This window comes from Heteronotia binoei, chromosome 15, assembly GCF_032191835.1.
Source record: "Heteronotia binoei isolate CCM8104 ecotype False Entrance Well chromosome 15, APGP_CSIRO_Hbin_v1, whole genome shotgun sequence".
NCBI classification, from domain to species: domain Eukaryota; kingdom Metazoa; phylum Chordata; class Lepidosauria; order Squamata; family Gekkonidae; genus Heteronotia; species Heteronotia binoei.
The window spans coordinates 38700271-38727780 of NC_083237.1; the positions used below are offsets into that span (position 1 = coordinate 38700271).

General features: G+C 45.0%; 1 protein-coding gene and 1 pseudogene across 1 annotated transcript; one reads left to right on the forward strand and one right to left on the reverse strand.

The window, feature by feature from the left end:
• Positions 1–14764: 14764 nt before the first annotated feature.
• LOC132583461 (olfactory receptor 6N1-like) lies at positions 14765–15727 on the reverse strand. The gene has a single exon (XM_060255098.1). It carries the CDS (start codon positions 15725–15727, stop codon positions 14765–14767), a length of 963 nt encoding a protein of 320 aa, XP_060111081.1.
• A 10633-nt stretch (positions 15728–26360) lies between these two features.
• Positions 26361–27157, forward strand: LOC132583462 (olfactory receptor 11L1-like; annotated as a pseudogene).
• The last annotated feature ends 353 nt before the right edge of the window (positions 27158–27510 follow it).

The following is a 27510-nucleotide window of genomic DNA, read 5'->3' on the forward strand; positions in this document are numbered from 1 at the left end:
CACCCTCCTCTGGACCCATTCTAGCTTGTCTATATCCTTCTTAAAATGTGGAGCCCAAAACTGAATACAATACCCCAGGTGAGGTCTTACCAGAGCAGAGTAAAGCGATACCATCACATATTGTGATCTGGACACTATACTTCTGTTGATACAGCCCAAAATGGCATTTGCCTTCTTAGCCACCGCATCACACTGTTGACTAATGTTCAGCATATGATCCACTAAAATCCCTAGATCCTTTTCGCACATACTACTGCTAAGACAAGTCTCCCCCATCCTATAATCATGCACTGGATTTTTCCTACCTAAATGTAGAAATTTACATTTATCCCTGTTAAAATTCATTTTATTGATTTTAGCCCAGTTTTCCAGCCTGTCAAGGTCATCCTGTATCCTGTTTCTGCCTTCTTTTGAGTTTGCAATCTCTCCCAATTTAGTATCATCTGCAAATTTAGTAAGCATTCCCTCTATTCCTTCAACCAAATCATTTATAAAGATGTTGAACAATACAGATCCCAGGACAGAACCTTGAGGCCCTCCACTTGTGACTCCTCTCCAAGAGGATGAGGAACCATTCACAAGCACTCTTTGGGTGCGATCTATCAACCAGTTACAGATCCACCTAATGGTAACAGGATCCAAACCCCATTTTACCAACTTGTCAACAAGGATAGTATGTGGAACTTTATCAAAAGCCTTATTGAAATCAAGATAAGCAATGTCTACAGCATTCCCCTGATTCAGCAAGGTAGTCACTTTCTCAAAAAAAGAGAACAGGCTAGTCTGATGTTCTTGAGAAAACCATGCTGGCTCTTAGTAATCACATCCATTCTTTCTAAATGTTCCAGGACCGACTGTTCGATGATTTGTTCTAAAACTTTTCCAAGTATAGATGTCAAGCTGATGGGTCGGTAGTTACCTGGATCATCTTTTTTCCCCTTCGCCCGCCTCCAATCTTCCAGCACCTCTCCTGTTCTCCAGGAATTCTCAAAAATAATAGCCAGAGGCTCAGAAATTACATCCTCAAGCTTTTTTAGAACTCTTGGATGCAATTCATCTGGCCCTTAGGACTTAGTTTCATTTAAAGAAACTGTTTATGTACTACCCCTATGCTGATCCTAGGTTGGAACTTCATACCCTCCTTATATGTTCTGTTTTTGCCATGTTTAGCACCATTTCCCTCCAAAGAGAAGACTGAGGAAAAGTAGGAATTGAGCAGTTCCACCCTCTCATTACCTGTTACAATTTCACTTTCTTGCCCTCGCAATGGGCTTACTATATCCTTGCCCTTTTTCTTACTCTGAACATAAGAAAAGAACCCTTTTTTTGTTGTTTTTAGCATCTTTGGCCAGTCTAAGCTCATACTGAGCTTTAGCTTTCCTAACTTTTTCTCTACAAGCACTGGTGATTTGTTTATATTCATCCTTGGTTATAAGGCCCTCCTTCCAATTCCTAAAGGAGTCTTTTTAATTTCTCAAGTCTTTAGAGAGCTGTTTATGGAGCCACTTCGGCTTCTTTAGGCTTTTTCCATTTTTTCTTCTCATAGGAATCGTCTGTGATTATGTTTTCAGTATTTCACTTTTAAGAAACTCCCACCCCTCCTGAACCCCCTTCCTTCTAAGTATCTCTGACCATGGGATTTTACCCAGCATAGTTCTAAGTTTATCAAACTTTGCCTTTCTGAAGTCCAACTTATAAGTCTGACTACGTATACCTTTTCCCTTTGCTAAGACTGTAAATTCCAAAATCATATGGTCACTACTGTCCAGGGTGTAGCTTCTGTGCGATTGATCAAGCCTGGCAAAGCAATCTGTGATGCAGAAGGAAGCAAGAGTGAGGGAAAAGGAAATGGACAACAACCAGTTGTTTGGGGGGCTGAAATGAGCTTTCTAGGGGCCTGATTTGGCCCCTGGGCTGAATGTTTGACACTCCTGCTTTAAATGGTCTGGGACCAGAGTATTCAAATTATTGCATGGTATCATATGAACTTTCCTCAAAGTTAAAATCTGGTGCAGAGGCTCTTCTCTATGTGCCTTCGTCTTCCAAAGTAATGAGAGTGGTTGGTTTCTATAGGTGTTTTTTTTCCTGTTGTAATGCATCATTTATGGAATAGCTTCCCTGTATCTGTTCATTTGACACACCTGAATTTTAGATGCCGGGTTCAGATACTCTAATTTCCCCAGACATTTGGCTAAAGGCAAAATACTACCCCCACACAAGCACTCCTCTTGGTTGTCTTAGCATGCCATATTATTTTAAAACTGCATGTTTATTATCTTTATTGTAATGGGCTAAATCCAGTGGTGGGATTCAGCCAGTTCGCACCGGTTCTACCAAACCGATACCTAATGTGCTATCGGATCGGCAGAACCGTTTGTTGGCCGGGTGCCTCCTGTTAATTTTTATTACTTTTTTTGTCCACCGCAGCTTGCCCTGGCCTGGACAATGGAGCCTCCAGCAGCCTAGCTCAGGAATCCATTCCCTTGAGCTGCAATCTTGGGTGCATACAGGCCCAGCGCTCCACCGTTGGGAGCTCATGGCTGCTGCTTCCGCAGGTGCCTCGCTGCTCTATGCCTTTAAGGGGAGGGTGGTGACAGAAGGGTGGGGGAGGCTGGTTTCGGGGAGCTCTGCCTGCGCACTGTGATCCCCTCGGCTGGTCCGGGAGAAGAGGAACGGAGATAATGTGCAGGCAGGTGGGAAGGCGGGCCCTGAACAGGGAAAGGAGCGCGCAGGCAAAGCAGCCCATTGTGGGGCTCTGAAAGGAACCACCGGGAAGGGCCTGAGAAGTGGCGCTCATTGGGTTGGGGAACAAAGGGGGGGCAGGCACAAAGGGCGAGATTGACGGCCCGCGCTGCCCCCATGCTGGGCTCGGGCAGGCAAACGAGCTGCGGTTTTGTTCCCCTGCTTTTTCCCCAGCGGGCAGGGGGCGGGCGGGCAGTGGCTTGGGAGTCGCTGTTCAAGGCCGGCTTTGTCTTGCCGGACCTGGGAAGGCCGGAGGGCAGCTGAAGCCTGCACAGACACAACCAGCGGTGCTCCCTCCATCCAAAAGGGGGCTGGGAGGAGGTGGGGGGGCTTGGAGAATGGTGCTATTGGCACCGACCCGGAAGAGCCCTCGTGGCCAAGGCCCAAGCAGAGCTTTGCAGGTGGGGTCTGCCATCTCCCCCGCCCCCCCAACCACAAGGACCAGTGGCCCACGAGCGCGCCTGAGCCGGCCACGTCTTGTCTCGCTTGTCAGAGGCCCGGCAGGAGTGCAGCATCAGTGGTGGTCACGACGACCCGAGCGCGCAGTTCCAGAGCCAGGGAAGGCTCGGCAGAAAAGTGGCAGAGCTGGGGGGCGAGGTGGGGGAGGAGGAAGGTGGCTTGCTGGGATCATTCCCCCCCAAAAAACCAAACCCCTTGGTTAAACGCGATGTCCCTTCAGCACACAAGCGGCTGGCTGGGCTGTGGGCTAGCGGGAAGGGGCTTCCTTCCTGAGCTGCTGGCTTTCTGTGGGCAGAAAGTCTCCGGCGGAGGCAACGCGCCTGCAAAGCCAGAGGCACCCCCATGCCGCCGCTCTGGTCCTTTGGCCGCCGCTCTCGGCTCCCCGCTTCTCTTCTCTCCTGCCGCTCGCCTGCCTGCCCCACTTGGGGAGCGCAGCCTCCAGGTGGAGCACAAAAACAGCGGGATCTCCCCTCCACCCCAGCCTCTCCGGCGTGCAGAACTGCTGAGGCTGCCAAAGGGCAGCCATCCGGGGTCTGTGCACAGTCACGGGAGATATCCTTGGTTCCCTTTTGCTCCACGGAGCAAAGCTTCCCCCAGTTGCTCAGCTGGCAGCCAAGACAGGGACTCTCTCTTGGGTTCCCAGTCGATGCCGAGGGTAAACTGACTAGGCCAGACCAAATGGCTGGCTGGCTCCCACCCAGGCCACGGGTCATGAAACTGTTCTGCCCGGTCGGTGACAACCGCTTTGCTAGAAGGCGGCATAGTCAGGCTGGATTCAAGCAGGGAACTCTGGGCTGGATGGTCCAGGCTAGTCCCACCTTTTCAGATCCTGGAACCTAAGCAGGGCAGGCCCTGGCTAAGGCTTGGGTGGGAGACCACCAAGGAACTCCAAGGTTGCCGGGCAGGCAGAGCCAGGGAATGGCAAACCACCTCTGGCCTTGGAAAACCTACAGTCGGCTGCAACTTGACGGTGCTTTCTGCCACCAAGAGAAAGGGATTCCCCGAAGTGCAGCATGTCACACCTGAGGGGCCCTGTGGTTGCTGCCCCTCTTGATGCTTTAGGCCCAGGGGGTCGTGAAAAGCGCAGGGGAAAGGCCGGCCCGGTCCCCTCCAGTGAGGCTGCGCATCACAACCTTGTCATCGTGTGAGGTGCATCACAGCCGAGGCTGCCAAGAATTTCATCCCCCTTGACCTTAAGTGGTAGCCATCTGCAATAACGACAGCGACCTAGCTTTCGCCCTGCTCACAAGTTGCAAGCAACTCAGGTCCAATCCGTCTACAGCTGTACACTTGAATAAGAGATGTGTTGCGCAATTCTCCAGGCCTCTGGACCCTGATACAAACCCCACATTTGTCCATGGTTTGAAAAGTGAATGCCTTTTGGATCCTTCTTACAAAAAATTGTACTCACATTGGGCAGAATGTAGAAGCGATCATTGTAACTTATGAACATGATTTTTCTTTGCTCAAATTAATCAGAATGTCTCAGAAACAAGCTTAATTTGTTTCTGATTAATTTGAGCAAAGAAAAATCATGTTCATAAGTTACTAATTAGAGAAAAGAGGACTTACTCCGAGTGACGGAGGACTCTCATTTGCCCTAAGAGACCAACATATGCTCTTCCTCCCACTGGTCTGTCTGAAGGGGTGCCTGCAAGGAAACAAGCAGAGGGTTGCTGGGGCTAGTTCTCTTCACACTCAAGCTTCCCCCCCAACCCCTCCCCCCATACTATCGCTATGGAAGCCTATATTCGCATTTTTATGTACTTTAGAAGCAGGGATTTATAAAACTCAACCACCCCAATTTAATTGCAACAGAAAGACCTGTGATCTCGTGTATATAGAACTGAACTAGAACCGAATGGAGTTTGCAATCCTGAACCCTTAGGATCGCCAGGTTCCTGCATCCTGAACAGTCCTGACAGGAATAAGGGTGTATTCACACTACACTCTAAATAAAGCATTTTGCAACTGGATTTTTACTGTGTAAGAATAGCAAAAATCTAGTTGCAAAACACATTATTTAATGTAGTGTGAATGCACCCAAACTTTAGTGAGAATTTTCTTGGCATTATAATGCAATGATGGGAAAATGTGTCCTCTGTTGGTATAGTGTGTTAAAACTGGAACCTCTAATGTCAAGTCTGCTATGGGTTACTCAATATCTGTATTAAGGTTGGTTCTGAAGTGAAGGAGTCTGGGTACTTTACAGTGTACACCGGGGGCTGCTAGCTCACTCTCCTGCCCCCTCTCTAGAAATGCCTTTGTTGTGTAACCTGCTTTGAAATGCTAACCTGTGAACAAGATAGTGGCGCCTTCCCAGCCTTGTTCTCTGTGGGGAGTATGGGGTGTCAAGACTTCGGTCTGGGAACGAAAGAAGTAGCATCCTAGTGTGAAGATGTGTTGCATAGATTGCCCCCCGTAGGAATCCTTTAGATTCATACTTTAAATACTGGATTAGTGCATATGTGTTTCAGTCCTTCAATCTCTGCCATGGTCCACAGTTCTGATTACAATAAACTTGCTACTTTATCAAGAGACTCGTTATTGAATTCAGCCGACTTGACATTTTGAAGGACTCCCTATCTTGGAGTTCAACCTTTCCGGCAACTGAAAAGGCGATGTCCGAACAGTCTCCGGAGAATGGAGGATTCCCAACCAGAGTGGAGGGGGCCGAGACACCCTGGCACATCCATACTGCCAGAAGGACCGCGGCCTCCCCTCCACAGTTTCAGCTGGTGGCGACCCCACGGCAATACCAGCCAAGAACCTCCACTACGCTGATGGATCAAGCCCCGGTCCGTCGGGAGGCGATCATGACCCGCCACACCAAGCGGGTCCAACTGGCCGAGGCCGCCGCCGTCCACCCGGGCGAGGCGAGCGAAGGCGCCAGCGCCGCGGGGGCGCAGGACCTCGAGAGTGGAAGCGAAGGGGCCGAGTGCGGAGCGGAGGACGGAGGGGCGAGCCCCAAGGACCAGACCGATGAGGAGTACGAGACGTTTCGCGCGATGGTCCGCAGGGAGATCGACGGGGCGGTGAGAGACCTAAAGGACCAGATGCAGACCCTGACCGCGCAGCTGGGCAGAGCGCTGGGGGTGACCGGGGCTCGCCAGCAACAGCCAGCCCCGGCGGGTCCGCGGGGACCCCCGGCTCGACAGGGCCCCGCCGCTCCTCCACCCGGAGCGGCCCCGCAAGCCCCAGCGGCGCCCCCCCTGCCCCGGTCAGACAAAGAGACCTGGGGGGGGCCGGGAGCTGGACGCCACGTTCGACGGGGACCCGGAGGAAGTGAACTACTTCGTGATCCAAGCAAACAGCTACATGCACTACTGGGGGGACTCATTCCCCGATGAGATGAGCCGCGTGGACTACCTCGGGTCGAAGCTACGGGGCGCAGCGAAGAAGTGGTATGTGAGCCTATGCGAAACCAACAGCCCGGTCCTCCATTTCGTAAACACTTTCGTGCAGGCCCTGCTGACCCAGTACGAGGACCCCCTGCAAGAAACCCGAGCGCTGGCGGCGCTGCGGAACATGAAGCAAGGGGCCCGATCCATCCGGGAGTACGCGGCCGACTTCCAGGCCAACGCCGCCCGGGCTCGGAACTGGAACAAGGTGATGAAGATCGAGCACTTCACCAATGGGCTGAACCCGAGCATCCTGGATAGAGCGCTCACGCAAGCCCGCCCCGATACCCTGGTGGGGTGGATTCAGCTGGCGGGGGAGGTGGAGACCAACCTGAAACGAGTGGCGATGCTGCGCCAAGCACTGGCCGCCGGCAGGGGAACGCCGAAAGCAAGCCCCGGGAAGGCTGAGCCACCTAAAGTCAAGAAGCAGGCGGTGGCTGCCCCGGGGGGGTCCCGACGTTGTTTTCGGTGTGGGGACCCCAACCATCTAGCCTCCGGCTGCCCCCAATCAGCCACCGGGGCCGCCCCACCGCAGGGAGCCACCCGCCCGGGCACCCCCGGCCCCAAGAAAACCACCGGCCGCCCTAAGGACGCGGCGAAGAGCAGCGCGCTCCTGGTGCAAGACGACCTACAAGAGGAGGAGGTGCGTCTGTCAGAGGAGCTGGCCGAGCTGGCGTGGGAAGAGGAGCCGGCGGGAAACGACGCCGACCTGCTTTGAACGGTGCCAACCAGCAGGTCGACCGAGAGGAGGCACCGCTCACGGTGAGACCCACGGGAAGGTTGTACTTTATAGTGGTCAAATTGTTGAACCCAAAGCTAAAAAGGTTCCTACAGATCCGGGCCCTCATAGACTCGGGCTGTAATAGAGAGCTGATTTCCCCCAAGGTGGTGGAGGCTCTGGGATTGAAACGCTTACAACTGCCCCACCCCATGCACTTTGAACAGATGGATGAGTCAGTAATGGGGGGGGGGAACCCTGCACGCAAGAGACTGAGCCGTGCCCCCTGGGGATTGAGGATCACTGGGACTCAGAGACGTTTGTGATCGCGCCCGCCTGCGGCTACCCCGTGGTCCTGGGAGTGGGGTGGTTGGAAAAGCACGAGCCCCTCATCCGCTGGAGAGCCCAGACCATCAGATTTCCCGACCCAAGTTGCAACCAGCACCTTTGGCAGGCAGCATGGGGGCCACGAGCGCCAGCCGCTCGGGAGAGGGCGTGCGTCCTGGTGGAAGAGGTGCACCATGTCCCGGACGCCTACCGCGACCTGATGGAGGTATTTAGTGAGCGGGAGGCCAACCAGCTACCCCCCCACAGGAGCACAGACTGTGCGATAGAACTAATCCCCGGGGAAAGCCTTCCCAGGGCCAAGCTCTACCAAATGGGGTGGGCTGAGAAGAAGGAGCTGCGAAAATTCCTAGACTTGAACTTGAAAAGGGGGTTCATCAGACCCGCGACGGCCCCCCACGCGGCCCCCGTGTTGTTTAGAAAGAAAAAGGACCACAGTCTTAGGCTTTGCACGGATTTTCGTGGGATTAACGCGATTTCCATGTCAAACGCCTACCCCATCCCCCTCATCAAAGATTTGCTAAGCACGGTGGCGGGGGGGAAGATTTTCACAAAGCTTGACCTGCGGGACGCGTACTTCCGAGTGCGCATCAAGGAGGGGGATGAGTGGAAAACGGCGTTCAACACCCCGATGGGGCAATTTGAATATTTAGTCATGCCGTTTGGATTGCAAGGGGCACCGGGGGTGTTCATGAATTTCATAAATGATGTATTGCGGGAATTTCTGTACAAGGGGGTGGTGGTGTACCTTGATGACATCATTATTTATTCGCAAGACGAACAATCCCATGTGAAACTAGTGAGGGAAGTGCTGGCCACCCTGCTGAAGCACCAGCTCTACGCCAAGCTGTCTAAATGCGAGTTCCACCGCACGGAACTAGACTATTTGGGCTTCCGGGTGTCTGGGGACGGGCTGGCCATGGATCCAGCCAAAGTTCAGGCAGTTCTAGAGTGGGCCCCCCCGAGGACACGTAGACAGCTCCAAAGTTTCCTCGGATTCTCCAATTTCTATAGGACATTCATTGAGGGGTTCGCCCAGATCGCTCTGCCCCTAACAGACCTCCTGAAGACGAAGGGGAAGGGGGAGGAGGCAAAGCGACCAGGGGCCAGGCTGAATTGGACACCGACTTGTCAGGCGGCATTCGACCGGCTTAAACAACTGTTCACAAGCGAGCCGGTCTTAAGCCACCCAGATGAGCGGAAGGGGTTTGTGGTCCAATGCGACGCCTCCGACGTCGCCGTAGGAGCCATTCTCATGCAGAGGGATGAGGAGGGGAAGCTGAGACCCTGCGCTTACATTTCGCGAAAGTTCTCGGAGGAGCAGAGGAACTGGTCAGTGTGGGACAAAGAGGCTTTCGCTGTCATGTTTGCACTGAAAACTTGGAGGTCCTGGTTGGAGGGAGCCAGGGTGCCCTTTGAGATATGGACGGACCACAAAAATCTAGAGGCACTAACAGGGAAAAGAAAATTGAGTGAAAAGCAAATCAGGTGGGCGGGCTTCTTCTCCAGATTCGACTTCACCCTGAAACACATCCCGGGGACCCGCAATTTCCTAGCAGACGCCCTGTCCAGGCTCCCACAGCATGAGAGCCAGAGAGAGGAAGTGGTAGATTCCCTGATCCCCCCCACACAAGTGGCGGCTATGGTCACTACCCGATCGCAGAGGAAAAAGGAATTGAGCGGGCTAAGCAAAGAACGAATCACCCTAGAGGCCGAACGGGAGGGAGGTGGGCGGCCGGAGGGGTTGCAGAAAAGAAAAGACGCTCTTTGGTACAAGGGGGAGAAACTGTACATCCCGGAAATATTAAGGAAAGAAATTCTCCAACTATGTCACTGCTCCAAATTAGCTGGGCACTTCGGCTATGTAAAAACCTTGCACTTGGTGCACCGGCAGTTCTGGTGGCCGTCCCTAAAGAAGGATGTGTCGGACTTTGTAGCTGGTTGCCCGGTGTGTGTGATGGCAAAAAGGAGGGGGGGGGAAAACCCCCGGGACTCCTACAGCCTCTGGAAACAGCAAAACGGCCATGGGCCATGGTGTCCATGGACTTCATAGTCGAGCTACCCCCCTCCCGGGGGAAAACAGTCATACTGGTGGTGGTGGACACGTTTTCAAAACAAGCCCACTTCATCCCCTGCAGCCAATTACCCACGGCCAAGAAACTAGCGACTTTATTTTTCGACCACGTGGCCAAACATCACTCCATCCCTGACAAGGTCATAAGTGACAGGGGGCCTCAGTTCGTTGCCACCTTCTGGCGGGAGTTTTGTAAGTTACTAGGGATGGAACAGGGGCTAAGTTCTGCCTATCACCCCCAGACGGACGGACAGACTGAGAGAGTGAACAGGGTGCTAGAGCAGTACCTACGGTGCTTTGTGAGCCTACGCCAGTCGGACTGGGTGGACCTCCTCCCCTTCGCTGAATACGCTTACAACAACAGCGCTCACAGTTCCACAAAAGCATCTCCCTTTGCAACAGTGTTCGGGTATGAGGGAAAGCCGATTCCCATGCTGCCAGGGGGGGAGGGATTGACGGGCTCAAGTTTCGAGCAATGGTGGCAAGGTCCCAGCCAATGTTGGCCAGCCATTCAAGAAAACCTGAAGCTGGCCAAGGAGGCGTATAAGAAACAGTACGATAAAAGCCATGTGCCAGTCTGGGACTTGAAGGTGGGGGACTCCGTGTACCTGTCAACAAAAAACCTGCCTCTGGCACAACCGTCTAGGAAATTGGCTTTTAAGTTCTTAGGGCCATTCAAAATCAAGCGGGTAATCAACCCGGTGACAGTAGAGTTAGACCTCCCCCCTGCTCTTGGTAAAGTCCACCCTGTTTTTCATTGCAGCCTACTGCGCAGATCTCCGGGGCCGTCCAAATGGCATTCACAAGATTCACCAACCCTCCCCTCGAAGGGGGAGTGCCGGAGCCTCTCGGGGCCCGAGTTCCGGAGCCATAAATGTGACTCGCCCTCCTTGCAAGGCCGCCCGGCAGGAGGGGGATCCTAGGGGGGGCAGTATGTCAAGTCTGCTATGGGTTACTCAATATCTGTATTAAGGTTGGTTCTGAAGTGAAGGAGTCTGGGTACTTTACAGTGTACACCGGGGGCTGCTAGCTCACTCTCCTGCCCCCTCTCTAGAAATGCCTTTGTTGTGTAACCTGCTTTGAAATGCTAACCTGTGAACAAGATAGTGGCGCCTTCCCAGCCTTGTTCTCTGTGGGGAGTATGGGGTGTCAAGACTTCGGTCTGGGAACGAAAGAAGTAGCATCCTAGTGTGAAGATGTGTTGCATAGATTGCCCCCCGTAGGAATCCTTTAGATTCATACTTTAAATACTGGATTAGTGCATATGTGTTTCAGTCCTTCAATCTCTGCCATGGTCCACAGTTCTGATTACAATAAACTTGCTACTTTATCAAGAGACTCATTTAGAACAATAATCGAGAAGCAACTAAAAAGCCTTATGCTATTACAAAAGGGAGATCCAAAAGGGTAGGTGTGTGTTGGTCTGAAGGAATAAAGTTAGAGTCCAGTGGCACCTTTAAGACCAACGAAGTTCTATTCAGGGTATGAGCTTCAGTGTGCAGGCACACTTCTTCAGATAAAATGAAATGGAAGAAAACCATTCAAACTTATAGACAGAGGCTGAACAGCAAATTAGCATATAATGATAAAGGTATTTTGAGACAAAACAGGAATAACAAGTTAAGTGTATAGTTACATGCAGGGATTTAATTAAGAGGGGAACAATAGTTGAATCAATAAATGTCAAAATAGGCAATACATGTGTAAGGAAATTCTTTCTTGTTAATTTCCTTGTGGGAAATTAACTGAGACTCCTTTAGGATGCCCCATTTGTCTTCTCTCAAGTGTGATGGTAACAAACAGCATTTTTTGGGGGGTGCAGACTAGTGCTATGTAGGAAAATATATTTAAAGCTTCATTGCATTGCATTACAATCACTATGGTGTTCTAAATGCTATACCAATGTATTGTTTTGTTAGAGGTGTTATGTCAGGAAAATCTATTCCTATATATTGAATTGCAATACAAACAGTATGCCAATATATTATTCAAAAAAGAAAGAAAGAAATGCATAAAATATGGAGGATGTGTAGTCCTTCTTGATGAGAATGAGTTTAGCATATATAATGAGATAAGAAACTGATATTCCTGTTAAGTCCTGGGGGTACTTGTTCTGAGTGTTGTAATAACTTGTAATTCAGCAATTTCCCTTTCCATTCTGTTCCTAAGTCAAAGGATAAATGGACACAAATCTGACATCACTTTAACCTCCCAGGACATTCAACGGGTGACCTCAGAGTAGCTGTTATTGCAAAGTAACTTCAGGAACAAAATGGAAAAGCACATTGCTGAATTACAAGTTATTACAACACTTGGAACATAGCCCCCACCCCAGACCTCTTTTACTGTTCTTATTGCAGTATTTAATGCATGAATTATTAAACTACCTTTCGGTATATCTTTTGGTATAGTTAAAATGGTCATTAGGACATAGAACCTGTTGTTAATTTATTTGAATCCCACCACTGGCTAAATCCCACCAATTTATCTAGTGGTGGGGAAGAGCTGTGAGCACTGAAAAGTCTATGCTGGAGATTGTGGGTCCTGTGTGGGAAAAAGTCATGTGAAACCAGTGATAAGAGAAACTGGGTGAGAGAAAGCAAAAAAAAAAAAAAAGTAGGATCCAGTCCGCTGATAACTCACTGTGATCCTAATCACAGATATGCTGGGTGGTCAAAGGGGAGCCTTCCTCTCTTTTTTATTATCAGAAAAGCTGGTTTTATCCAACCCCATGAATTTATCTAATCATTTCACAATACCCCATGACTGCAAATTCTATATGTAAACAGTGTATTATGTAAATAATGTGGCTGTCCTGGAGTCACACAATAATTTTGAATTACTACAGATGCTAATATTATGAGAGGAAAAGATTGATAATTTCTCCTTCCTGTGCATGAGTTCCTTTATTGTGCTTTCTTTTAGATTTCTTTGTAACCAAAAAGGCTCAAACTGTAGGGTGTTCCTTAGATAGAAGGTGTACAACCCCCCTGATCATTTTGGTTGTCCTTTATTGCAATTTTTCTTACCTATGTTATCTTTTTAAAGTTGGGAAGACCAGAGCTATACACGATATCTCAAATACCAATCATTATAGACTTGCTGAAAGATGTTATGAGAATATATTTATTTTCATTTCATTTTCTAACAATCCATAATGTGACTTTTGTCTTTGCACTGCTGCTGCACACTAAGTTAATATTTCACATAACATCATAATCTCTGTTCTTACCACAAATTCAGATCCTGTCAGTTTTTGTGTTTTATCAGATTTAATTAGATTTAAATCAATAATATTGATGGCATGACATTAGCTTTTTCCTTACATTTATTTAATCTGCATCCAAATTTGGATCCATACATGCAGGGTTACATTTTTGTATAATAATTAAGGAAAACAATAATTGGGAATCTCAGACCTGTGAAACACCAAACATTCAGGGTCCCCCTCATTTCTATTAAAAAGTAAATGGCACTTAATTACTATGATTTCAGATCCCTCATCTCTGCTTGTTAATTCTGAAAATGTGCATATCACTTTTACCTCACCTTGCAAAAATTGTGGGTTTTGTTTGTACATAAAAGCTTTCTCATAACATATACATATTTTAACACTATCAGTAGTTTATTTAACTTGCATGCTATATATAAATTCATCACATATAAAAACTGTACAATATACATATGAGATAAAAGTTAATTTATGAAAAGTGAAAAGAAGAGCTTGAAAAATGAGGAGGGGGGGGAGTTCACTGGATCTGTTGTCTAATAAATTGCTAATCCCCTCTATCACATTATGGTATGTAAGCAATGGAATTTAAGAACTGAGGAAGAATAAGAGTAATCATGGCAATAAGAAACAGTTGAAAAAATATCAAAAATATGTGTACACAAACCAAACTTAAATTGTTTATTAATTTAAGATATGGGTGACTAATCAGTAAATGTTTCATAATTTTGATACCTGTAAAATTAACTCGCTCTTACCATGTAAATAATTTCTCACTTTGAAATATTGTACTTTTATTAACCTTGATAATTATCTTATGGAGAAGCATTGTTATAAAATTTTTTGTTAATTCTTCTTCACCCAGTTTTCCACTGAAATGCAACAATCCATTTATTTGTCTCTTTTTTGGAATTTGAAGTCAGTTGCTAATTCTGGGTTTGTTTTGTTTTTCAAAATGAAATGAGAAGGAATGGAAAGTTCTTAAAACTTCAGAATTTTACTCCATAGATGTTTAGAGGCAGGCAAAATTTCCCCAAACCCTCCTATCCTTCTGCTAGAGCAGCACCCTGTGGTATGTAGTATAAAATAAATGCCAAAACTGAAGTTACATAAAGGTGCATTGATTTCTCTACAAGGAAAATATAAAGAGAAAAGAAAGACAAATTTCTCATTTAAAAGAGAATAAGATGAATCAATGGCTAAATCTAAAAAAATGAATTTTGTAGGCAGTCCCCCCCCAACAACACAATGCTGTTTCCTTTTACACACACACAGACAAAGGACAGAGAAGCACCTGCATCTCTAATAGTAAAATAATGGATAGGATCCAGCCTGCTTTTTCTCTCAGTCCTGCCTAATTCTCCTCATTATTACCATCCTTATTCTGGTTGGCTTTTGTTGCCAGAGATCCCAAGGTCTCCACCTTTTTCAGGTTGGTAAAAGAGAAACCTCCCTTTTTCATCAGCCGAAAAGCTGGTTAGATACACAAGCATAAGTCTCCAGTCACCCATATTTATTTAGCAAAAAAGAGGTCTTCTTCAACTCTGAGAATTATTTCTGAGAAGGGGTGTATAGCATTGCACTTTGAAGTAATCTGTAAATGTTATCCTAAAACTTTAAGCAATGGTTATGGAAATCAGGAGAAGGTAATTAAGAAGTTTTAACAGTACTATTCATCATGTTGTCAAGAGCTCATTTTGTTGGCAACTAAATGTGATTGTCCAAAATTCAAAAAGTCTGAATTTTTTCTGTCACCTTTACAGAAAGTTATTGTTTTCTCCCCCTTCTGGCTTATTTCAGCCTTCCATAGAACACTTTGCCATTGAAGTTTCCCTCTTTGCAAAAATAACTTTCTTAAGGGCTGTTTTCACGTCCTTGTTCCTGAGGCTGTAAATTACAGGATTTAAAACTGGTGTAACCAAACAGTAGAACACAGCGACTAACTGATCCATATTGAAGGAAAGGTTTCGGGTAGGTCTGACATATATGAACATCATTGTTCCATAGAAGATACCAACCACCGTCAAATGGGAGGCAAAAGTGGAGAAGGCCTTTTTGCATCCGGCTGAAGAAGGGATGCCTAGAACTGTGATAATGATGGCAACATATGAAATTATAGTTATTGTGAAAGAGCCAACAAGGATAAATGAACAGATAAAGAAACTCAGCATTTCATTCAGTTGGGTCCTATTGCAGACCAGCCTCAACAAAGGCAAGATGTCACAAAAGAAGTGATCCACCACATTGCTGCCACAGTAGTTGAGCTGAGAGATAAGGATCACTGGTATTAATGGTAGGATCAAACCAATGATCCAGCACCAGGCAGCAAGTTGAATATAAACAGTGCTATTCATAATGGTGTTATATCTCAGAGGGGATCGTATAGCCACATACCTATCATATGCCATAGCAGCTAAAAGCAGGCATTCAACACCACCAAGACCATGGAAAAAATATATCTGGGCAAGGCAATTGTTGAAGGATACAATATTCTTTTTCCTCATGAGGTCAACCAGCATTGTTGGGACTGTGACTGAGGTAAAACAAATCTCCAGAAAGGAAAAGTTGCCCAGAAAGAAGTACATGGGTGTATGGAGAGAGGGTTCATATCTGGTGATAAAGACTATGGCAACATTCCCCATTAGTGATAGTGTGTACATTATTGAGACCAGAACAAGTAATGGTACTCTTATATTTTGCAGACTGGGAAACCCTGTGATAATAAATTCATTCACTCTTGTATGGTTTGAAATATCCATCTTCCAATTGGTTCTTTACCTGAAAAGGGAAAAAGAAAATTTCATATGATAGCTGTTGTCTCTAGGATTAAACATTCCTTCCTTCCTAGTAGTAATATAGGAGTATTTTATATGATTTTTCAGTAAGAATAGTTCAACAGACAAACCTAAAGTTTTCCAGTTGAGCAAAGATTTCCAACAAAACATTCAGGAATTAAATGCTAGTCCTATGCATTATGTGTTTTACAAAACATAAAAATAGAGGTTACAGTGTTTTTTAAGCAACAGTAGCCAGAGGAAAACAAAGTACTCAAATTGGTTATGTCCTCCTTCCTCCAGGGATGGGGAAAAGGGCTCGGCGAGCAGACCTCCCTGTGGCACCCACTTATATGTGGAGTGCCACAGGGAGCTATTCTCTTGCCTAGTTCATTTAACATCTATATGTGCCCCCTTGCCCAAATTGCCCGTAGTTTTGGACTGGGCTGTCACCAGTATGCTGATGACACCCAGCTCTATCTGTTAATGGACGGCAGACCGTCTTCTGCCCCTGAACAGCTGTCTGAGGTGTTAGAAGCCATGGTTGGATGCCTACAGCAGAGTCAACTGATGTTAAATCCAACTAAGATGGAGGTCCTGTACCTGAATTGGGGTGGTGTGGGGGGGTTGTACATCCAGCTCCCAGCCCTGAACAGCACCGCCCTGGTGCCAGCCCAGCAGGTGAAGAGCCTGGGAGTGATTCTGGATGCTTCCCTCTCCATGGAGGTCCAGGTCACAACAGCTACACGGTCTACCTTCTTCCACCTACAGCAGATCAGGCATCTAGCGCCATACCTATCCAAGATCTGGCTACAGTGATCCATGCAATGGTTACTTCCAGGCTGGACTACTGTAACTCGCTCTATGCTGGCTTGCCCCTGAAACTGATCCAAAAACTGCAGCGGGTGCAGAATGTGACAGCTCACCTACTGTCTGCATCACCTGTATGGGTGAGCATACGGCATTAGTGATCATGGCAAGAGAGCTTTCCATTATGAAAGTAGTGAACATCAGGACTACCCCAGGAGAAACTAATTTGTGTATTAGGCCACACCCTCTGACATCACCATTGTTTCACACAGAACTTTTTTGTAGTAAAATCCCAGCAGGAACTTATTTGCATATTAGACCACACACCCGATGCCAAGCCAGCCGGAACTGCGTTCCTGTGCATTCTTGCTCAAAAAAAAGCCCTAGTTTACATGGAACTCACAAGCACAAACCATCCTAGCATTAACAAGGTTTCTGTATCAAGAACCTTCTAAACACATTTTTTGAGGGGGTGAGGGAGAGAAAAATAGCATTTATGTACAACTGGCCAATGGTATTACTCTTCCCTCCCTCCCCCCTCTAGTAACACAGGGTACAGATTGTTAGTGTGTTTGGACTATTGACATTTCATTTACATATGATGCAACTGAATACAGTTTGCCAAGACTGTTACCCTTTCCATAGTTATGTGTAACTCCAAATGCATTTGATGGAATTTCCTTTCAAGCAAATATGTATAGGACTTTGCTGCATATCATTTTAAGAGGTCTTTCCCCCTTCCATGCTACCAGTATGTCAGATTTAGTTTTGTTCTAGAACAGGGGTGGCCAAACTGGCTCAGGAGCCACATGTGGTTCTTTCACACATATTGTGCGGCTCTTGAAGCCTCCACTACCCTGTCAGCCAGCTTGGAGAAGGCATTTGTCTCTTTAAATCACTTCTCCAAGTCAAACCAGCTGACAGCTTGGAGAATGCATTTAAAGTTGCTTTCTTTCCATTCTTCCCTCCTTCCTTCCTTCCTTGTGACTCTCAAACATCTGATGTTCATGTCTTGTGGCTCTTATGTTAAGCAAGTTTGGCCACCCCTGTTCTAGAAGATAACTTGCAATATTTTCATTTTACAGACTACCTTATCATATAGGTACTATTCTGAAATTCATTTTTGTAACTATAGGGAAAATATTAGTGTATGCCTTTGGTAACATTTATTTCATAGATATAGCCTCTTCACAAATGTCTTAGTAAAATTTCCAAATTTAAAGAAACATATCCTAGATTTTTTTAAAAATGAAACTACAAAACAGAATGTATAATTCATATAGAAATATTTTCCTTCCTGTTATATTCCTTTGTAAATATTACTGAAATGAAGAAACAAAATGTCATTCTTCACCCACAGACACCTGCTTAAAAAAACATGCATTAAGCTTATCTCTGTAGGATATCATATAAAAGTCCAAACATTAACATAAACTTGTTACAAAAACAGTAAAAGTTTTGAAATATTTTGCATTTTCTAGACATCTAAAAATTGGGTATCATTATACCAGCTTATATTACATTTGATCAGATAGTGGTGAAATGGCTTGAGCATACTCACATTAATGGAAAGGACACATCTTGAATCTAATTTTTATTCTAAGCTTGTTTGGGGTAGGAGGTAGGCCTTTAATCCTTTCTGGAACAATGTAGCAAGTAGGAAGGAAGGGAAAGTATAAAAAAGAAGAACCAAAGAGGTTAGAAAGAATAATAGAATATGGATGTTTTGAAATATTTTCAAGCATTGGCCAGAAAATCAATTCTGTCATCATGTTTACATGTGAAGATTTTCCCCAGCATATAAGCACTTTCTGAGTTGATGCTGTTTCATCAACATACTCAAACTCTGGGGAACCTGATCTCCAAAGGATCAGACACTGGAGTTTAAAGTTAGGAAATATAGATCCTCTTTTTGGCAGCCTTCTTAACCTGTCTAACTCTACAAACAGTACTGATTAAACTAATAGAGTCTATTCCACCATTTTAATTACCTTGCTAAATCCCTGTGAAATTAATAAAAGTTTCAACTTGACTAATAAAGAATTTGTCCCTATCTAATTGAAGATTTAAGGTTAAAGGTTTGGATCATGCCAGCATTTCCACAGCAGAAAGAGCGAGGATTGCTTCCTTTTGACCACCTCAAATGCCGTGATTGAGATTGTTGCACCCCGATGGTCAAAAGCCACATGGGACAGGACTACAGAGAGGAGGATACATAAGCATACCCGGTTTTGGCATTCTTCACCCTTAAGAAGATTGTAAGATTGTGCAAATCAGATGTTTGTGCATGACTAATAATCTAATATTATCTTCTGTATTTTCTCCAGGCACACAGTATCACTGCTGAAATTAAAGACTGTTGCACTGTATGTACAGTCCACCACAGCTTTTTATTTCAGCCAGTTCTTTTCACAAGCTCAGAGCAGCATTCATTGCCATTTGAGACTGCCAGACCTCATGCTATGGTGGAAGGCTTATTACTGGCAAGCTCCTTTGCCTACCACTGCTCTTTATGACAGTGGAAGGGGAAAAAACACAATGACATTGGCTGTGTCAATGCAATGAGTGACGTAAAACCATAAAGTTTCCAGCAAGTTTCCTATAGTTGCTCAACATCACTTCTAGATTTTCTGTGAAAGTGACATAATAACATAGCCAATGCCATGCACCCCCAACCCTCCTGCTGGTTGGCAGGCTGGTCCTGGCAACCCTATTGCCATCCCTTCTTATGTTTTATTCTCACAAGAACCCTGTAAAGTAGGTTGCATTGAAATACTACAACTGGTCCAGATAACACCATAGCTGAGCAGGCATTTGAATCAGGATCTCTAAAATGCTAATCTAGCACTCTAGTCTCTAACCAATTCAACAATGAATTTTCATAAAATATAGTTACCTAATCTCAGCTCTAAGCCCCAATTGTCTATTGTCCCCACAGCTAAATATGTTATTATAAACTTTGGTCTCTGCATCTGCTTGCTTATTTATTTATTCATTTATTAAATTAGATTTCTTAGTCAACTTTCCCTGCAGGCAGGGCTCAGAGTGCCTTACAGCAGAACAGGAACAATAAATAATGGAGTTAAAATATAAAATACAAGAAAAAAACCCCAATATGTTTTCGGAGATGGCAGGAAAAAATTTCAAAAGCCAGCTAGGGGGGAGGGAGTGGAGAAAGTATTAGAGTGCCAGATTGTGTACTGTCCCATCGCTGTTCTCAACAAAATGCCCAATGGGACATCTCTGCCTTACCTGTGGAACATCTCCGCCTGTGGAAAAGTAGTAAATCCCACAGGGCACAGCCATTTCCTGACAGAAGGTTCTACCAGGCATGGACAGCAATATCTCTCTTGGACTGGGGACCACCAGGAGGTTCTTATTCCCCTCGTGTAACGCTCTTTGGGGGGCATATGGAGAGAGGTGGTCCCAAAAACATGTGCATCCCTGACCACGAAGGGCCCTGAAGGTCAGAACCAAGACCTTGAACCTGATCCAGTGTTCCACTGGAAGCCAGTGCAACTTGCACAACACAGGTTAGATGTGTGCCATCTGAGGAGTCCCAGTGATGACCTACAGAGCCATGTTCCAATGTAAATAAATGAATTTGTCAAGCATGGGATTTCAAAATAACCAGTCCTTGGATTTTGAAACAAAGTTCGGTTTATTGATAATCCATGTGGCTTAGCCGAGCTAGGTATTGGAACTGATACATTGTAACAACAGAATACAGGCTTTAACATGGCACATCAAAGACTCTATCAACAATCCTACATTCTCGTGTGAAATTCACACCCTAGAATTTTTATCTATATTACGGCTGGCGCATCCTGGATTCAGGCCTGGCTGTGCCTGAGAACCGGTCCCAGGAGGTCTTATCTTCAAAGAGTACATTCCTGCATTTGTTAGTAGAAGCAAAAGAAGCAAAGGAGGGGGGTTGCTACTTTGATGTGCTTGAGGTTACTTTATGGTTAGTAACAATTCTATGGTATAAATACTTCAATAGAAAATAAAGATACAATGCTTGACATACTGCCCCCCCCTAAGCTCTTGCTCGGGGTTTGTCTGGGTGCAGTAGATAAAACCTTTTGAGGAGAAGGGGGGCCCAGAGGTCAGATGCTTTCACCCATTCATCACAACTAGGGGGAAAATACTTCCAAGGAACTAGGAAGTGCAGTACCCCCCTTTTTTCTTTGGCATCCAATATCTCCTGCAGCTCATGATGACTCTGACCCTTCACTTGAATAGGTTTGGGCTCCGGTGGGCGAGGGTGCCAACTCGTAGCCCTCGGATCTCACCGAAGAAGGCTGCAATGGAAAACAGGGTGCATTTTACTAAACAGTTTTGGCAATTCTAACTCCACTAACACTTTATTTATCACTCTCTTTATTTTGAATGGCCCCAGATGTTTGTAAGCGAGCTTCCTGGAAGTTTGCGGCAAAGGTAGATTTTTGGTAGACAAGAACACAGTTTCTCCTACTTTGAAATCCCATTCTGGGGTGTGCTTTTTGTCATAATTTGCATTATAGTCCCGCTTGGCCATTTCCAGGTTTTCTTGAATTATAGCCCACCCTTTTCCCAATGTTTCCCATTGTCGCTGACAAGAAGTGGGGGGGGGGTTGTCCCCGCTGCCACTAGGCAACAGTGGGAATGGTTTTCCCTCATAGCCATTCACAATCTTAAAAGGGGTTGCTTTGGTTGAACTCTGGAGGCTGTTATTGTATCCATATTCTGCAAACGGCAGCAGTTCTACCCAATTAGTCTGTTGGTAGTTCACATAGCACCGTAAATATTGCTCTAGAAGCACGTTTACGCGTTCCATCTGCCCGTCCGTCTGCGGGTGATAGGCAGAACTCAACCCCAGCTCCATGCCTGTTAGTTTGCAAAACTCCTGCCAGAAGTTGACAACGAACTGCGAGCTGCGGTCGCTAATGACCTTATCAGGGAAAGAGTGAACTTTAACAATGTGTTGGAAAAATAAGTAGGCAAGCTTCTTTGCTGTAGGCAATTTCTTACAGGGGATAAAGTGTGCTTGCTTTGAGAAGGTGTCCACTACTACCAAGATTACGTTTTTTCCCTGTGAGGCAGGCATTTCCTCTATAAAGTCCACTGACCAAGGGCGCTCTGCCGTGGAAGTGGGTTGGAGGAGACTGGGGGGCTTCCTGCCTCATTTTTTTGCAATTACACACACAGGGCAAGAGGTTACAAACTCGAAGATGTCTTTTTTCATTTGCGACCACCAAAATTGTCTATTGACCAGATGTAACGTCTTTACATATCCAAAGTGACCGGACAGTTTATTACAATGACAGTGCTGTAAAACCTCTTGCCTCAGGGCTTTTGGAACATACAGTTTTCCATCGTGGTACCAAATCCCCCCTGTCCCTTTAGTTAGTCTTTCGGGTCATTCCTCACCATCGCACTCTGTCTCTTCGATCAGTCTATTGCCCCCCCACGGCTCGGGCACTTCCCACTTCTTTTCTGACCGGGTGGTCACGGAGCCTGCTACGGCGCTAGGGGGAATGATGGAGTCCACTATTTCCTCCCTCTGACTCTCATGTTGGAGCAGTCTAGACAGCGCATCGGCTAAGAAATTTTTTGACCCGGGTATATGTTTCAGAGTGAAGTATTTGGATGGCAGAGCACCAAAGAAGTTCTGGGTCATGATGCAGAAGAAGGTAATGGCAAACCACTTTCAAATGTCTCTTACCTTGAAAACATAATGGGATTGCTGTGGGTCAGCTGTGACTTGACAGCACATTCCGCTGCCACCATTTATAGAATATCTTTTTGACTGGTGGCTATAAAGGGCACAAGAGACTTGAAAGCAAAAAAAAAAAGGGGGGGGAGAATGGAACCTAGTGATACAATAGGCAGGGCAGCAACATTGGCAAGAAAGATCACCTGGAGACTGGCATCCCTACAAAGTTTTGGCAACCATACTGGTTGAACCTGGCTCAATGTGGGATTTAGGGACCCCTTCACCTATACATGCTTTCATAACATCACAGTTTCTAAAATAAGAAGACTGCAAATTTATACCCTGCCTTTCTCTCTGGATCAGAGACTCAGAGCAGCTTACAATCTCTTATATATTCTCCCCCCACAACAGACACTCTGCGAGGTGGGTGGGGCTGAGAGGGCTCTCACAGCAGCTGCCATTTCAAGGACAACTCCTGCAATAGCTATGGCTAACCCAAGGCCATTCCAGCAGCTGTAAGTGGAGGAATAGGGAATCAAACCCGGTTCTCCCAGATAAGTGTCCGCACACTTAACCACTACACCAAAATTGGCTCTCTACCCAAACTAGGAGTCCAACCATTACCTATCCTCTTCTATGCAGATGATACTGTGATTTTAGCTTTCACCAAAATTCACCAAAAAAATTTTTCACCAACCCCCTTCAGATGGTGTCAAGCAGACGGATTCAATGCTGAGTCGAAGTTGCTACAAAGACTACATTTATTGATAAACCGTTGCTTTGGCTCAAGCCTTGGCTTTGAGAAGAATGAAACCAATACATTGATACATGAGTTTTAAGGTACAGTTCAAAGAGATTCCTACGGGGAGGGAATGCAGGGGAGCATTCACACATAAGCTACAAAACTACATACATTCCCAGGGCAGTTATCAGGCATTCGGCCTTGTATCACCCAGATGGTGCTTCCTCCCGCAAGAGGATTCATGGGAAGGTGCTGATTGCTTTGCTCTCAGTAATTACCAGTCATAAAACAAAGAGGGGCCAGGAAAGGATAATAAACTAGCAGCATTTGGTTCAGTGTGATTTATCCAGGCCTGCTTGTGGCCTGCCCGGAACCCAATAGTTCTTAAACAGAATCAAGTCAAGCTTGACAGATGGCACATGGGGAAAATCAAAATCCAACAAGTTAAAAGTCATAAATGTCGTGGTGTCACATTTAACTACAACCTCAACTGGGCAGCTCACAGAAGTAGAGCTATAAAACTGGCAAGGATCTCCCTTTCCCAACTCAGGTCTCTTGTTCTTTACTAATGGCAATCAATATGTCCCTGCTGCAATTAGAATATTTAACTCCAAAATCCTACCTCAGGTCCTGTTTGGAACCCCTATTTGGTTCAGTGCTCTCAATCACGATGTCGAGAATATCCAAGCGGTTTTTATCAGACAAATTTTGGGTGTCACTAAATGCATGCCTTATTTTACAATCTGCTCTGAAGTTGGACAAAACCTAATTGAGACCAAAGTTTGGATTTTGACATCACGCTACTGGCTCAGGCTCTGTTTTAGAACTGAGCCAGACTCTCTCATCTCTTTTTCAAAAAGAACTGCGCTGTGCCTTCTGGAACTCCAAGATTATATCTAAATTAAGCCAATTTGTTATCCCTCTTGATGATTTATCATTATCAGAGGAATCTTATATTTTTAAATTAATCAAACAACCATTACTTGACATTGAGCAGCAAAAGTTATTTCTCACCCAACCCCATAACTGTTCTCCTGCTATGCTCACTAATCACTTTGGGAAAATGCCCCAATATTTTTATAATCTTGATATTCCTCTCCAACACAGAGTCTTTCTTCTGGCAAGGGGTAATGCATTCCCCTCTAGATTGCTCTATGGCAGATACCATCAGATCCCAAGACAAGAACGGCTATGTCCTTGTAGTCTTAACTGCCTGGACGCAATAGAGCACATAATTGTGGAATGTCCTCTGTATGAGCTACCCTGTGAAAAACTGCTCTTAACTTGGCTCTGTCCCAAAAGGTATTTGAATACTAAGTTGAAATGTCAATTTCTTTCAAATGATTTGGTCCCTGAGTTCACTAATGCTGTTGCCAAATTTCTTATAGAAGTTCTTAAAATTCAAAATTTTAGATAGCAATGTTCTTTACTATACTTATCTGTATGGAATCCTAGATCTGATTCCCACGGCTCAATGTTTTATATGACGCAAACTCTCTTAGGAATTTTTTTTAGATTTCCAACAGTATTGCTTTTAAACGTTTTTAATCTTCCCTGGACCTTATTGTTATGCTACACTGCTTTATTTGCTTTTGACTGTAGATATGCCAATAAAGGTCTTTGACTTGATTTGACTTGACATCCCAATTTGAGAAATTCCTTGTTCCTTTTTTGGCCAGGGAAAAAAATTACAAAATACAATCTGTGCAACTAAAAAGATACACATATGAATATCTGCTCCCCCTCCTCCACAAAAGTTTTGCCAACCTAATTATCTGAGTCAGGGAAGATCTTATTAGAGTGTCAGTACTCTGGGGAAACCAAAGCTCCCAATAAGAGTGGAGATGTGCAGTGGAAAAGATTATATTTTCCACCATTCCATCACTTTAGTGAAGGTACAGGAAGCTCCTTCATCACTTCATGACATTCTCTGAAACATCATATGTGACTCTCAGCTCTTAGGGATATAGCTACATATCCACATAACTTGCATTTAAGTCCTGAAGCCAGTTTCTATCAAACGTACTTCTGTGCATTCTTGATTCTCTAGTAATATATGAAAGGAGGAAAGGAAGTACAACAGAGAAATTGTCAAGCATGGTGAAATTCCACTGATAATTGATTGTTTTAGGATCCTGCCTAAGTCAGATCTGGAAAGTGTAATGAAGGACCCATATTGTCAGTTTGTTATTCTTTCCCTCTTTCCCTTCCTTGCTTTATTGCTTATAATAAGAGGTAGTGTGAACCAAAACTAAATAATCAGCACCTTCCCAGACATTCTATTAAGGGAGTACGGGACATCTGGAGAAAGCAAGGACGAGGTCCTGATAATGCTATGGGAATGTAGACATTTATGATGCTTTATGTGTGAATGCTAACCTGCAACCCCCTCCCTTGGAATCCTTTTGAAGTAGACCTTAAAAGTGTCGTATCTATGTATCAGTTTCATTACTCTCAAGCCATGGCTATGCCAAAAGTATTGGTCTATCAATAAACGTAGTCTTTGTATCAACTTCGACTCGTCATTGAACCCGCATGCTTGACAGAAATTTCCAACTATTCAAAATCTAAAAAGGTAAGTAACTTATTAAAGTGTTTTAGTGTTGGGTAGCCATTTCCCTGAAGCCAGATTACAAAGTCCATTCTCAGTGTTATTCTACTTGCAGAAGGGAATTTCACACACACACACACACCCAGTCAGTGATATAAAGGAAAGAGTGTCATCTACCTAGAACGGCAAAAATTTAAGATCCTCTTGCTTTCTCTAGTCAGATCCTTTCTGACTAGCAACCAATAGAGGAAGGAAAATTAATTAAATGGTTGTATAGCACGGGAAGTAAGATTGTGGAAACTAAAGGAACCCTGCCTCAACTTTTCTCTCATTGAACTCACAGTATGGTTTCAGTCTGGCTGTTATTTCTCAACCTTACTCCCAATCTCCATTTGCAATATGTTGAAACATGTTTACTTTAAAATTGTATGTAAAGGATCAGTGAGAGGATATCTGTTCTTACTTTGAATATGGTAGTAATGTATCAATTCTTCCAAACATACTTTGCATTCTTGATTCTCTGGTAATATGTGAGAGGAGGAAGCACAACAGTGAAATTTCAAATCATTCAGTATCACAATACTTTTATTATATTTGCATTCTTAGTCATCTTTATTAACTAAATGATTAGTGCACTTCATTTATTTTTATCATTCCTTAATGTAGTTCTCTGCAGTCTAGAATCCCAGAAACTTATTTCAAATGTCATAGGCCAACGGCCACAATATTGTAGTGGCTGATGCTTTAGACAGATCTCACAGACCTTGACATCATCATTATCACTATAGTACACACTGACCAACATCTCCACACTCCAATGTACTTCTTCCTCAGCAACTTCTCCTTCTTAGAGATATGGTATACCTCAAATATTGTTCCCAAGATGCTAGAAGTCTTCCTAGGTAAAGACAAAACTATCACATACACTGGCTGCATTACCCAACTTTATTTTTTTTATCGCATTTGGTACAGCAGAATGTTTCATTCTGGCATCATGGCATATGATTGCTACTTAGCCATATGCAGCCCTCTGCGCTATCCAACTCTCATGAATAACAAAGTTTGCCTTTATTTTGCTGTGTGTGCATGGGTTGGTGCTTTCATAATTAATATCCCACCACTAATCTCACTATGTAAACTGCCATTTTGTGGGCCCAATGAAATTAACCATTTCTTTTGTGATGCACCCCCTTTACTGAAACTCTCTTGCATTCCGCCCCACAAAGCCGAATTGTCCAACTTCATTGTGGCAACCAGTGTCATTGTCAGTTCCTTCCTCCTCATTATGGTATCATAATCACTGTTTTGAAAATCCCATCCTCTTCTGGGCGACAAAAAGCCTTCTGCACTTGAGGGTCCCATCTGGCAGTCATGACTATTTTCTACAGCACCCTGATGTTCATGTATGTGCGTCCGACATCCAACTTCTCTGTGGACTTTGTGGATTTCAACAAAGTTGTATCTCTGTTCTACACTGTGATTACTCCCATGCTAAACCCAGTCATTTACTGTTTGAGAAACAAGGAGGTCAAAGATGCTCTGCAGAAAGCAGTCCAAAGGAAGTGCATGTTGGCATCAAAATCAAGCATCATGTTAAGTGGGACAATGAATTAAAGATGTCAATGATAGAGGTAGAACAGAGTTTGCATGCAGTGGCACCTTTCAGACCAAGAAAGTTTCTTTATAGGGATAATTATTCATTTGCACACACACTTCTTCAGATATCTTGAAACAAAAGCCATCAACTATTACACATAGGTAGAGAGTGGGGAGGGTATTGCCAGGAAAGGCCAATTCAAATAAAGTAACTGAGAAATAAAATAGCTAAGATTCGATGAAGGCAATTGGTAAGACCTGTGAATAGCCCTCCAGTTCTCTATGTAGGGCAAATAGGTCAAACCCCATGCCAAAGGATAAATGGATGCAAATTTGACACTGAGAATCACAAAACTGTGAAACCTGTAGGA